Consider the following 13,255-nt stretch of genomic DNA (forward strand, 5'->3'; position numbering starts at 1 on the left):
ACGATGTCGATACCAAATACAACATTATATGGTGTGTGACTTTTTAAATTCACTACTCGCAAACAATCAGATAACATTGAAATCCTTTTCAGTATTGGCCAACCCCTTGACCCATCACCGAAATTTTTTCAAATCCCGACAACGTTTTGAGAGTTCCTGAATAGCGCTTGGTAGAGGTTTAGGACAATATAGGTGGTAGTGAGGTCTCACTTCAAGTGAACCTATTACAATTGACGATTACCGTGTGCTATAATTCTTCCATCACCTAACATCTCGATTCAGCTAGAGCCATAAAGTGACAAACTCATAAACTCAATAACTATGTGTCAAATATTATTAATGTGACTAGATGACATCTCATGAAACATCTTTTCTGACTTTCAATATGCCCTGGCCAAGGATTGTCCCGTCACATCGATAGTAGACCACATAAGACATTCACCCCATCAAATACCGACGAGGGCAACAGATCCTATTCTCAACACTTGTTTTTATATACCAGCAATACAGAATCACATAGATGAACGTTCCTACCTCCCAATTGGATGGTTTAACTTATTAGCAAATCTCGCACACCAATACACAAAACAACTATGTTAGTTCAAGTCTAAGGATGAACACACCATCGCAACCTAATGACATGATCATTATCCATTATGTCATGTGGTCAATGATCGCCGTTACATTCTACTGATCATTCCCTAATGACCACCCATAGGTCTACTAGTGACATCTCATGTCATATGGTGCGTGACACACTATCCTCTTATTAGTATCCCCATACTGAACGAGATAGTAATCGATATGCTTGTCCATACTCAATTAATCAGAGTCCTTATCCAAAAAATCTAAGGACTATGAATAATTTAAAAAGTTCTGTTACCAGATAATCCTGTCACATAGTCTCAAAACCTTGATAACAAGATTCTCACACAGAAGATATAAGGACTCATTCATATAAATGATTGGAAAAAATATGAATAAAGAAAACCTTGTCTTTTATAAACTTATACAAAAATACAATTAATGCAATAAAACAAGACTGCTAGATGTCATCCAAATATAGCATTAGGGCACACAACACTAACAAGAACAATATATGTCACTCAACCAAAAACTTCATTTTTTTAGATTCAAATTAGAATCATTCTATCTAGGCTCATACATTATTATACAACATGTAACATAAAGATGCATCATTCATATTCACAATTACTTTATAAAACATTTATAAGTCAAGTAACTTACATTTACCTTACTAAAACATATAGAACATTGCAAATATATTGAGCACATTATATGTTACTCAAAACACAATATATATCACAAAAATGGCTTAACTTGAGCACACATAATTTTTCAATTATACATATCAAAACAAGAACACATACCTGCTGAACAAAACATATATGATTTTTATGCTATAAGCTCTAAACCATTATACACAAATATTACTATTGCATACTTTAAATAATTCTTGAAAGATAGAAACTTTAGAATTCAAGCAACATACATTCAAATTAACAAGTTCTTCAAGTGTTCTTTTATTAAATTTCAAAACATCAAGAACCTTAAAAATTTGATACTAAATATCAAATAAAGTACATTTCTCTTAGATTTAAGAAATATTTTTCATATATTTTGAGCACTTAAGATATTTTTCAATCTTAAATTTACTCTAATGTCATAATGATATATGACATTTATCCATGACACTAATACATTAGGATACTTATGATATCCCTTGAAAACCTAGAACAACCTATTGACATTATAAGTATATACACAAGAGCAAGGTTAATCGCAAACAAAAACATAGTAAGGTTATTAGCATAACCTTACCAAGAAGGATAAAATAACTTAATTTTTACAAATTAAATCTCAAGTACCATCTCTTTGAGTATATGATCATTTACTTAACAATTTTGATGTCTAATAGTTAAACATCAAATATGAAATATAGAATACATTATTCTTAAATTTTGAGTAATGTTGTCTTATAAATCATTTAGAATGTTATAAACTTCACAAAACATACCTGTATTATTTTTAAGATAACCTTAAAAAAATATAAAAGATATATCAATAAAATATATGGCTAAAATAAATTTAACACATATGGGAACATTAATGGATAAATTATACTAAAATAAACTTATCAAGGTTCCTTTACCTTATATATTCTTAAAGGTAACCTTAACATATATTCTATTAAGAAAGATTTACCATATTCTTAACCAATATTCTAAATGAGAATAAAATAATTTTTACGTATAAAAAATATATTAATATATATACAAAATATATTAATATGGTTATGAAAATATAAGAGAGCATTAAAAGCTTAACACAATACACTTGTTATCAAAACTCCCAAAGACATGGCGCAAGTGGTAAAACTCTCAAGTTTTCTTGGGAGTGACAAGAGTTCGATTGCGATAAAAATGTCTCATTTAATAAAGAGTAATCGTGCATCCGCTTAGAAGTATATAATTTTGTGATCGTATCTAATTAAACCGGAGGCTTAATCAAGGAAGAAGGTCAATTTCTTTCAGGACCGGACGAAGTCTGGATCCTTGTTAGCAATTCGTAGAATTATTCGCGTATTATATGCGAATTATTTCGTATTTTTATTAAAAGTATTATACTTACGTATTTTTGAAATATTCAAAATAATTCACGTATTTTAAATTTAAAAAGTATAAAATGTGTATTAACCAAAATTTTCAAAAATTTGACTAAAAGATCCGTTGCATGCTCCCATGAGACCATGTGGAGAGCAAAAAGACCTTGTTTGATCAAAAAGGTTTTTTAATTATTGTAATGGCACTAGTGGCTCATGATGACTTATTATTACTATGGTTAATGGCTAAATAATAAAATATTTGTAGTACATTTTTTTAGTGATCAAAATCAAATAATTTATTAAGTTACAAAATTTTAATTTATTTATTAAATTAAATGAAGATTGATCAAATAATCTAATTTATTAAGTTACAAAAATTTAATATCATTAATTGTAATAATTAATATATTATTAATTATAATAATTTTAATTATATAATAATATTAATTATTTAAATTTTTTATTTTTTATTTTCTTCTTTCTTCTCCACCTTCTTCTCTCTGCTCTCTCTCTCATTCTCCAACTCCCGAAACCCATATCTCTTTCATCGCCCTCGCCACAGGCATCTTCTCCACTCTCCGACTCATATCTTCTCCACTCTCCAGTTGCCACCCAGTACCTAGATCCCCTAAACCCATCGCCCGGACTCGCGTTGGCAGCCACCTAGATCCACGCCTGCCACCATTGTTGGTGCTGCCCAGACCCACGTCGGCAGCCACTCAGTACCCATATCCACGCTCGCCACCACTATTGGTGTCGCCCAGACCCGCGTTGGTAGCCACTCAGTACCCAGATCCGCGTTCGCCTTCCAGATCCACTGTCTTCCAAATTCATCGGCTCCGTCTTCCAAATCTACACCAACAGCCACCTAGATCACGGTGACTTTTTATATTTTCCTGGCTCTCCGGTTATTCGTTGGTGTCGCCCAGACCCTCGTCGACAGCCACTTAGATCCACTCCCGCCACCCAGATCTAGCTAAATCTACCAAGTACCTAGATCTAGCTAAATCTACCCAAATTTACCTAGTACCTAGATCCGGCCAGATCTACCCAGTTTTCAAAAAAAAAAAAAAAAAAAAAAACTAAAAGATCATGTCAGGACTTGGTTCTCCGTGCGATGCTTGCAAAGTTTTGAGAAGAAAATGTACCCAATTGTGCATCTTTGCCTCTTAATTCTGCCATGAAGAAGGACCTACTGATTTTGCAGTTATCCACACGATTTTTGGTACCAGTAATGCCTCTAAACTCCTGGCCCAGCTTTTAGTAAGTGATCGTTATGGGGCTGCTGCTACACTCTTGTATGAAGCTCAAGTTAGGCTTCAAGATCCTATTTACAGATATGTATCCTACAATTTTACCCTCCAATAGCAGATCGTCGATCTTCAATTTCATCTAATTTTATTGGAAGAATTACCATTTGCAAACTCTTATGCAAACTCTCTCAATGTTCAAAATTAGTTTCACCTAGAAACCAATTCAAACCCATATTATGATAATGGATTTTGCTCGTGGATGATCCAAACCCTATTTGAAATTTTGAAAAACCAGTCATTTAAGAAGAAAATGTATCATTTCCTTATTTCCAAGAGACTAGTTCGCAATTTTACCCGGTCGAAACTAGTAGCAACCAATGGCCATATGGAAAACTTGAATCTGTTGATGAGCTTAGAGCTGTTGTGTTCAGCCGAAATCATCAATGAGGATATGGAGAATTAGATTACTACGTTGTGGATTCTGTGTGTATTTTATGATTGCCTTTTTTAATGTTGTGTAACTTAGGATATCTGATTAATATGAATATATTTTCAGTTTATGCTTTCTTTTAGTTCAGTTTGTAAAATATTATTATTCATTACTCACATACATATCTCTCATGTCTTAACAATTCTTATTTTGTAATATTAACAAAAATATAGAATTATATTTTTATGTTTAATGAGTTATTTTTTATTTATTAAAAATATGTTTATGTATATATATATAATATATCGAATTTTTATTACCAAATTTATTCAGTAAAAACATATTAAACACGAATTTAGTCTTTATCGAATATTTTTCGAATAACAAATATTTGACCAAATTTTGACCATATTTAAAATATATCAAACCAAATAATGCTCATACTTTTATCGTTTCAAATTTTTTCCTTTGCCGAATTGCTAATAAGGGTCCGAATACCTAGACCATAAAATAAAAAAGAAAAAAAAGACTCTTAACAGGTCGTTGGTTTGGTCCGTCAAAACCAACTAGTGGCAGGCAGGCAAGGCACAGGCTGATTTGTGCTTTGGCTTAATATAGAAGTGGCCTTTGCTTGAACCCTCCTGTCTTTGTACTACAACCCCACTTGTATAGGCGGCTCGGGGGCTATTGCTGAATGGCAGATAAGATGGATAGGTTTGGGGCTTAAAAATGTTTAATATATATATATATATATATATTTTAAAATTAATATTTAATATTTATTTAAATTAATGAGATATAAACTGTGAGGTGAGTGGTGAAAGATGAAAAGCCGTCCACTACTACCCCCATGGGTTTGCCTTTTCATCTTTTGCCTAAAAATTAATTTATTTATACTCTATTATTGGATTCCACTTAAAACTCTCTCTCTCTCTCTCTCTCTCTCTCTGTATGGGCCCTAAAACATAGAAAAAAAAAAAGAGGTGGCGACCATGTGATCATCTATCTTTTGGTCTCTCTGGTTCATCATATATGTCCATGTGCCAAGCCAATCCCGCGCCCCCTTTTTTTTGTTTGCATTTTGGCCGCTTTTCCCACACACACATACACACCCACCTTTTTACAGACATCTGCAATGCAATGGCCATCTCTAAGCATGATGAAATGGTCTCTCATCATCCTCATCTTGACTGATGATGAGCTCTGGCCAGACCTGTGACTGAAACACACTCTGGACGGTCTAGATTAGCTCTGCCCACATCTGTATTTACCAGTTTACCCTCCACATGCATGAGAAAGAGAGAGAGAGAGAGAGAGAGAAGGAGAGAGACGCCGCTGACAGAAATAAATGCACACTACAACACAAACACGAAAGCTGAGGACGACAAATTAAATCATCATCATCATCATCATATGACGATAAATAAATATACAGAAGAAGTAAATAACAGCGTCAATAAATTCAAGAGCCTCCCATCATCATCATCATACACACAAATACAAACAAATATAACAACCAGCTTCGTCAGAAAATGAAGAGAACAAGAAGAAGATGAAGAAGAAGATATCAGATCCACATCCATCCATCCACCCACCCACCCACCGTCGTCGTCGTCAAATAACAACTCAAATCTTAGTTTAGTTGGTAGGGTTGCTGCGGAACGATCCCAAAGCCTTAATTGCCGCGGCTCTCAAAATGTACTGATGATACACCGCCGCTGCCAATGCCCCCGCAAACGGCCCCACCCAGAAAATCCACTGTCCTCCATTTTCACCACCACCCACAAAAAAAAAAAAAAACAAAAACAAAACCATTAGCTTTACATCGTAAAGAATCCAGCAACAAGCCAAGCTAAACACTACCAAGACTCAAAAATTTAAAATGAATTTTGCTTCTTTTTCTTTTAACTTACGTGGTCATCCCAGACTTTATCGTTGTTGTAGATTACAGCAGCTCCGAAGCTTCTAGCTGGGTTGATGCCAGTTCCAGTTATAGGGATGGTGGCCAGGTGAACCATGAACACGGCAAAGCCGATTGGCAGGGGAGCCAAAACCTGCGATCAGAAAAAATGCGATTTAGAAGACAAGGTTCAAAAAACGTAGCCGATCCCTCAAAAATCTGGTGAGAGATCTCGAATCCTGGTTCCATAAAGCCTCAGCAGTAGCTCCCTTCGAATGATCCTGGGCGGTATAGTTTTACCAAGGGGAAAAGAGAAGGAAACTTGAACTACTTACGGGGATATGAGAGTCGCGGGCGCTTCTCTTGGGATCAGTGGCTGAGAAAACAGTGTAGACGAGGACGAAGGTGCCGATGATCTCGGCGCCGAGGGCCGTGCCTTTGCTGTAGCCGGGAGCGACGGAGTTGGCGCCGCCGCCGAGGCCGTTGTAGTAGTGTTTCATGAAGGCCTTCACCAAGCCGACTCCACAGATAGCGCCCAGGCACTGAGCCACCATGTAAGACACGGCTCGGACTAGCGAGACCTTTCGGGCCAGGAAGAGGCCGAAGGTGACGGCGGGGTTGATGTGGCCGCCGGAGATGCCGGCGGTGCAGTAGACGAGGATGAAAATCATGCCGCCGAAGGCCCAGGCGATGCCTAGGAGGCCAACGCCGTCGCAGGGGCCGGTCTGCTTCTTGTAGCCGATGACGGTGGCGACGGTGACGTAGAGAAAGAGGAGGGTGGCGATGAACTCGGCGATGAGGGCTCGGTAGAAGGACCAGGAGCTAAGCTCCGCGGCATCAACCAGCGGGGCAGGTGGCGGGTCGACGTAGTCCTTGCCGTGGTGGGCTTGGCCTTCCTCGCTCAGATCCTTGGCCATCTTCTTCTCGATCGCTGCAAGCCTGCAACTTTCTTTCTTCGTTTGTTTGTTTGTTTCTCTCTCTCTCTAAAATCCTCTCGCTCTGATGCTAAAGCTGAGACTGAAAGTGAGAAGCTTGGAAAGACAACGGAGAGCAGTGGGTGGCTTTTGAAGAGTGGGTTGGGAAATGGAGCATTTATGGATAAAGTCGAGGGCTTCTCCAGTAATTAAATATTATTATTATTATCACATTGTTACCCATGCATGTATCACGAATGTATGTATGTATGTAATGTAACAGCCGTAGTTTTCATAATGGGGGTATTTTGGACCAAGACCAAGGATCGAGTCTCATAAACGACAGTGTGGGGTACCTTTCTCCAAAGTGAGGGGGGTTCCTTGTACGAGGTGAGTCCGGGTCTAGCCATTGTATCCGACTGAGTTACCATGATTAACCTCCTTCTACGTCCTGTTGGGCCGGGTGTGGGAGGCGCTTGGAACGAGCGATTTCACTTTTGGACCAGAATGTTTTTAATAATATCCAAATTCTTTTTATTAATACTTAATTATATTAATTTTCTTAGTACTTTAGTGGGTAACAGTGAGTCAGTCAATCAGTTCAGTGTACTAACAAACTGTTTTTATATTTGTTGTATCATTTGAATTAAGTCATAATTATTGTAACAATTCTACTAATAATATATACATTAATCACCCGTAAGATATGAATAAAAAAAATAAGATATAAAAAATATATTTTAACATGCATGATATATTTATTATTAATTAATAAAATATTTAAATATTGCTTAATAATTACCTTAAAAAATATTATAAAAACTAAATTATTAATTAAAAGCATTTTAATTGTATAGAATAGAATGAAATATGGGGGGTGAAGAAGGTCCAAACAATAATCCGGGGGGGGGGGTGTGGGGCCGAGCGATGAAGACAGGTTCAGGTTGGGCCATGTGATGGCTAATCATCATAAGGAAAGGAAAGGAAAGGAAAGGAAAGGAAAGGGGCTGCCTCTCCTAATCTCGCAGCCTGCCATCCAACTCAACTAACTCAACCCAACCCCCCCAAGCTAAGGCGTTACCAACGGTCCTCCTCTCTCCTCTCCCAAACTTTTTCTCTCTCTAGAATCAGTGCCCTAATTTTCAATTTTGCCCTCTCTCATATTGAGAATTAAAATTCTGTTCTACTTTTTTAGCCCTCAATCAAATAACACCCTTTAAAGTATATTTAATTATACATATTTATCATAAAAATATATAATTATTACATATTTTTTATAAAAAATAATCAAACACTCTTAAATTTTTTATAGAAAAATATGTATGATACAACTATTTAAATCTTATCTCCATGGAATTCATTTTTTAAGGGGTAGGGTGATTTTTATTTTCTAGACAATATTATATAGAATTAAATTCTAGGTAATGCAATCAAACACACCTTTAGTGTACTTCAGTGAAGGCTTAAGTCTCTCTCTATTAAAGGTGGGTGAGAATTGAAATTTCGCCCCACTTTTCACCTCTCAATCAAACACACGTTTAGGGTGCGTTTGATTGCAAGGATAGAATTTGGGTGAAAAGAAAATGAATTCTAGAGAATTGAATTATAAGAAAAATGAATTCTTACAAATTAGAAGTTTAACCTGTTTGATTAGTATAATTTTTTACCTAGAAAATGATATTATTTTTCATCTTTTGCTGTTTGATTGGTAATATTTTCTATAGAATTTGATAATTTTTATTTTTCATTTCTATACATTTATATTTATCACAAAAAATTAAAAATAATAATAAACACTTTTTATTTATTAATTTGTGATGAAATATAGCAATAAAATAAAATAAAATAAAAATAAACCCAAAAATTACAAAACCCACTCTCTCTCACCCCCAAACCCATTTTCTCACCCTTTCTCACCCCCAAACCCACTTTCTCACCCTCTCTGTTAGCGGTGTTCAAACAAACCGGTGCACTGCGAAAACCGGCCAAATCAAACCGAACCAAATCGAACTAGTCAGTTTTTTTTTTTTTTACGGTCCAAAACGATTTGGTGGTTATACAAACCGCACGGTTTGCGGTTTGTATGGTTGGCGGTTTGGTTTAAAACCAAACCGCCCAAGAAAATATATAAAAAATATATTATTATAAAAATCACCCCAACAACTCCTACAACCCTTATTTAACAAGTTTATAATAATATATAACTATTATAATTGCCAACAGATTATAATAGTTTATAATAATATATAATTATTCTTTCCAATATTTTTATACTATATTATATGTTGTTAATAGTTATTTTCAAACCGCACCAAACCAGACCGCAAATGCGGTCTGATTTGATCAGAAAATTGCACTAGCGGTTTGACTTGCTGAAAATGGTTCATACCGGCCAAACCGTACCATGAACACTTCTACTTTCTGTCTCCCTTCTACGTCTCCCTCTCGCCACCGCCGTTACTAGGCATTTCTAAATGTGCAGAAGATCGGGCTGACAACCTCATCGTCGATCTTCTGAGTCAGGGTCGATCTCCCGTGACCATGGCCAACAACTAGATCCTTGCCATCGTCGATCCTCTGCCATTGGCTCCTCCAACCCCATTGTCGATCTTCTGTACCATCGACTCCTCCAACCCCTTCGTCGCTATCTGAGTCAGCTGCAACGTTGCCGCCATCACTGTGAGTCTCTCTCTTTCTTTCTTCTGTGGAGATGGCAACCAAGCCCAATACAGAGCTCGTCTTTAGCGATGGATGGCAACTCACAGGAAGTCGGAGATGGCGATGAAGCCCAAGTTGGGGCTCGACTTTAATAATGGATGGCGACGAAGAGGAAAGGGATGAAGCCGGCTCGAATGGGAGAGGAACTAAAGAAATCAAGGTGGATAGAAGTGAATGTGTTATGCGCGTGGTGATTGAATTGCCTGGAAATGGAAAATAAGCCCCCCTTAGGAAAATCATTTCTCGCAAAAGCGAGAAAATAAGTGCAATCAAACACTGTAAAAGTTAGAAGTTGGGTAGAAAATACTCATTTTCTATAGAAAATAAGTGCAATCAAATAGGTCCTTACTGTTATTCAGTGAAGGCTTGAGGTTTAATACTTGGTATTATTTTATACGTAAAAAGAGGAGTAATTTCTTTTTGCCCTTGAAATGTGAAGTGACGGATAAATAATATAGTGAAATTAATATTAAAAAGTCATGAATTTGATTTTTGGCCTAAGAAATGACTAAAGGTTCCCTTGTAATTTACCTCATTTGTTGAAATCGAGGATATGAACGATAAATAATAGCGCAAAAGTGATAATCCCAAGAGGAATAATTTATTTTTATTGAATTAGGTAATATGCATTTGAAACTAGCAGTAGCAGTGGTCTTTGGAGCAGCATGCATAAGATAAATATATAAAAATCATAGTACTGAGTGAGTTAAATTGTAATGAAAATTATGATGTATTTGAGAAAGCATATATATATATATATATAATGGTCCATAAAAAAAGGGGAATGTGTTGTGGTTGCAAATGTCAAAAGAGTGTATCCAAATTCAATTCTAAGGGGGGGTTGCTTATGAAAATGTCAAAAAGTTGCTTTCAATTATTCTAAGATAAGAAATAGAATATGCCTGCCTTTACATCAAAGTTCCCATCCCATCCCATCCCATGTCTTCTATTACAATTGAAGCAAAAAATATCACTCCATTTAAGTTACCCACACAATACCTAACACCCCCTTCCCCTCTTTTGATGCACTGCCTGTAGTCTTTATATATATATATATAACTATAACTTAACTATAAAGTTAAGAGAGTGTAAGTATAATATTATTTATTTATATTACTAAAAAAAACAATAATTATATAATTAATTAATCAACTGAAAAAGGTTAGGGCATTCATTCTTTGTTTTTAATTAAGATAAAAAGACTTTTATTTGTAACCATTAGCATCATTTCAATCATTGTCTCTTACTTATCCATTAAAATCACTCACTCGTAGGTTGGCATCTAATCTTCTCCCCCTTTTTACTTAAGTGCATGTTAGATTAGTTTTTTTTTATTATTATTCTTTAAATAATAATTCATAGAAATTTACTTCATGTGTGTGTCTTAAAATTTAAATGATGAATCGTGGTATAGAAAAAACTACACTATAAGTTATATAATATATTATAAATGATAAAAATATCTTGTGTGTCTCATCGTCTGGCCTTATTGTACCTCACCGCCTCACTTTATCACCTTATATTTGGACGACAAGTATTTTAGATATTTTAATTACATAATATAGTCTATAGTGTAAATTATAAAATATTAATAGAATTTTTTTTTTGTAAACGACTGAGATTATCTAATTCATGACACGTGGCATGTCTGAGTTGGGATCCAGCTGGCATCATCACCAGTTGATAAAAGGTGTGACATTCCGGGGGCCCACCACTTCCCTCATCTTTATCTCACCCTCAGCGTCTTTATTTCCCTTCATACCTCATTCCACGCGCCCCCACCCTACACGCGCCGACTACGTACAGCCACAAGACACTCAGAGACGAGAGTTTTTGAAGAATTGAAGTTCAACTGCCGCCAAAATTACAGTCTTTCTTAAAGCAAGTAGTGATGGTACCGTAGAAGATTAAGTAAGTGGGTATACAAAGAAAAGAAACCAATTAGAAATTCACTAAAACCCTCTTAACCAGCCTTTTTATTAAAAAGTCTTAATTTTAAACACTGAGCTGATCCGAGCGTGAAGTCAGTCACAGTCCCCTCCCTATGATGTATGGAAATAATTGCATCCCAGACCAATTCTGCTAATTCCAGAAAAATCTTCTGCTTTCAATGAACTTTGATCAGGAAAAAAAAGGGACCACCATCTCTTTTTACTCGAACTATCAGAAGCAGGACCCACCCCCCCACCATTTATTTTTCTCTTTCAAAATGCTGTCAGCTACAACCAGCCAAATTCCGCCACGTGTGCACATTCAGCGAAAACGGCTAGATGTTTCCAGAGGGTTCCTTTTTTAACCGTTGGAGAATTCAGTGGGTTGGGGGGACTAGCCTCTTCTGCTTTTCTTCCTTGATTTGATATTTTTGTCGTTCGCTGGCCTATTAATACAAGTAACGGTTATATTTTCTGGTCTCGGGGCGTGGGGGGGCGGGTGTAACCCCCCGGCGCACGTTAAAAAGAGGCCTACCTTGATGAAAGCGACCCGGAGGAGAATCCGGGTGTAATAATGATGCTTTTAACTTTCAGGAAATAGGAGCCTAGCGTGGTATCGCCCTTCCCATGCTTATTCCATTTGCCGCGAGAATTTTTTGTTTTTGGATTTTGAGGCCACCCACCTTCCAAAGGCCCATGTCCATATGCATTGGACTGGGCTTCGCGGACTTGTAAATTGAACTCAAACCTCTTCTCCACGCAACTTGAGACTACCTTTTATAAAAAAAATTGATGTCCTAAAATTCAACTTTCAAGGGCAGTTTTAACTTAAAGGGCACTAACCTGAGATCTTGGCTTTGCTATTCTTAGGAAGAAATTAAATAATGCGCAAGACCCACCATAGAAAAATATTAGGTGAGCCAAAAAATGATTACAAATCCTTTTTTTCATTCAACTAGTTTTTCGTTTCGTTTTAGTTTTTAATTTGGTTAAACTAGAAACCTACTAAAATTTGGGTAAAATGGTGCAGAGGTTGCTTTGAGATGCATCTAGAGGCTGAGCAGAGCGAGATGTTGACAATCAACCTATTTGACGATGATGAAAACAGCTTCTTGAGCACACGGTAGACAAACTAGAATCATTGTGTATCCTTGAAATAGGATGATGCCAATAATTGAAGTGACAGGTCTATTTACAGTGACCCCCCCCCCCCCCCCCCCCCCCCCCCTCTTCACATCTCTAGTCTTAATGATAATCTCCAATCACCTATTTCCTATTTCTCGTCTTGTTGTATTTCACAAGTCTGCCGTAGACAGTAACTTAAGAATGAAAGAGGAAAGCAGGACAAGATACACAAAATCTCGCTATCAAGAATCAAGTAACTGCGTTCGTATAACTCTACAAAACTTGATAAGTTTTCCGCACCACTCTTGAGCACTGAAATAATCAAAACACGCAAGCTTTTTCTTTTTGAATACCTCTA

The 13,255-nt window shown here is 36.4% G+C and overlaps 1 protein-coding gene across 1 annotated transcript in view; it reads right to left on the reverse strand.

Annotated features, from left to right (window-relative positions):
- Nucleotides 1–5,698: 5,698 nt before the first annotated feature.
- The window catches only part of LOC127801369 (uncharacterized), a 47,190-nt gene continuing 39,633 nt past the window's right edge, over nucleotides 5,699–13,255 (reverse strand). Inside the window, exons 14-17 of the mRNA XM_052336397.1 lie at nucleotides 9,742–9,747; nucleotides 6,545–7,129; nucleotides 6,223–6,363; nucleotides 5,699–6,067 (exon numbers count right to left, since the gene is read on the reverse strand). Coding sequence (XP_052192357.1) covers nucleotides 5,948–6,067; nucleotides 6,223–6,363; nucleotides 6,545–7,129; nucleotides 9,742–9,747 — 852 coding nt within the window. The 3' untranslated portion in view covers nucleotides 5,699–5,947. The remainder of the gene's footprint in view (nucleotides 6,068–6,222; nucleotides 6,364–6,544; nucleotides 7,130–9,741; nucleotides 9,748–13,255) is intronic.

This window comes from Diospyros lotus, chromosome 5 (genome assembly GCF_014633365.1).
Source record: "Diospyros lotus cultivar Yz01 chromosome 5, ASM1463336v1, whole genome shotgun sequence".
Taxonomy (NCBI): Eukaryota; Viridiplantae; Streptophyta; class Magnoliopsida; order Ericales; family Ebenaceae; genus Diospyros; species Diospyros lotus.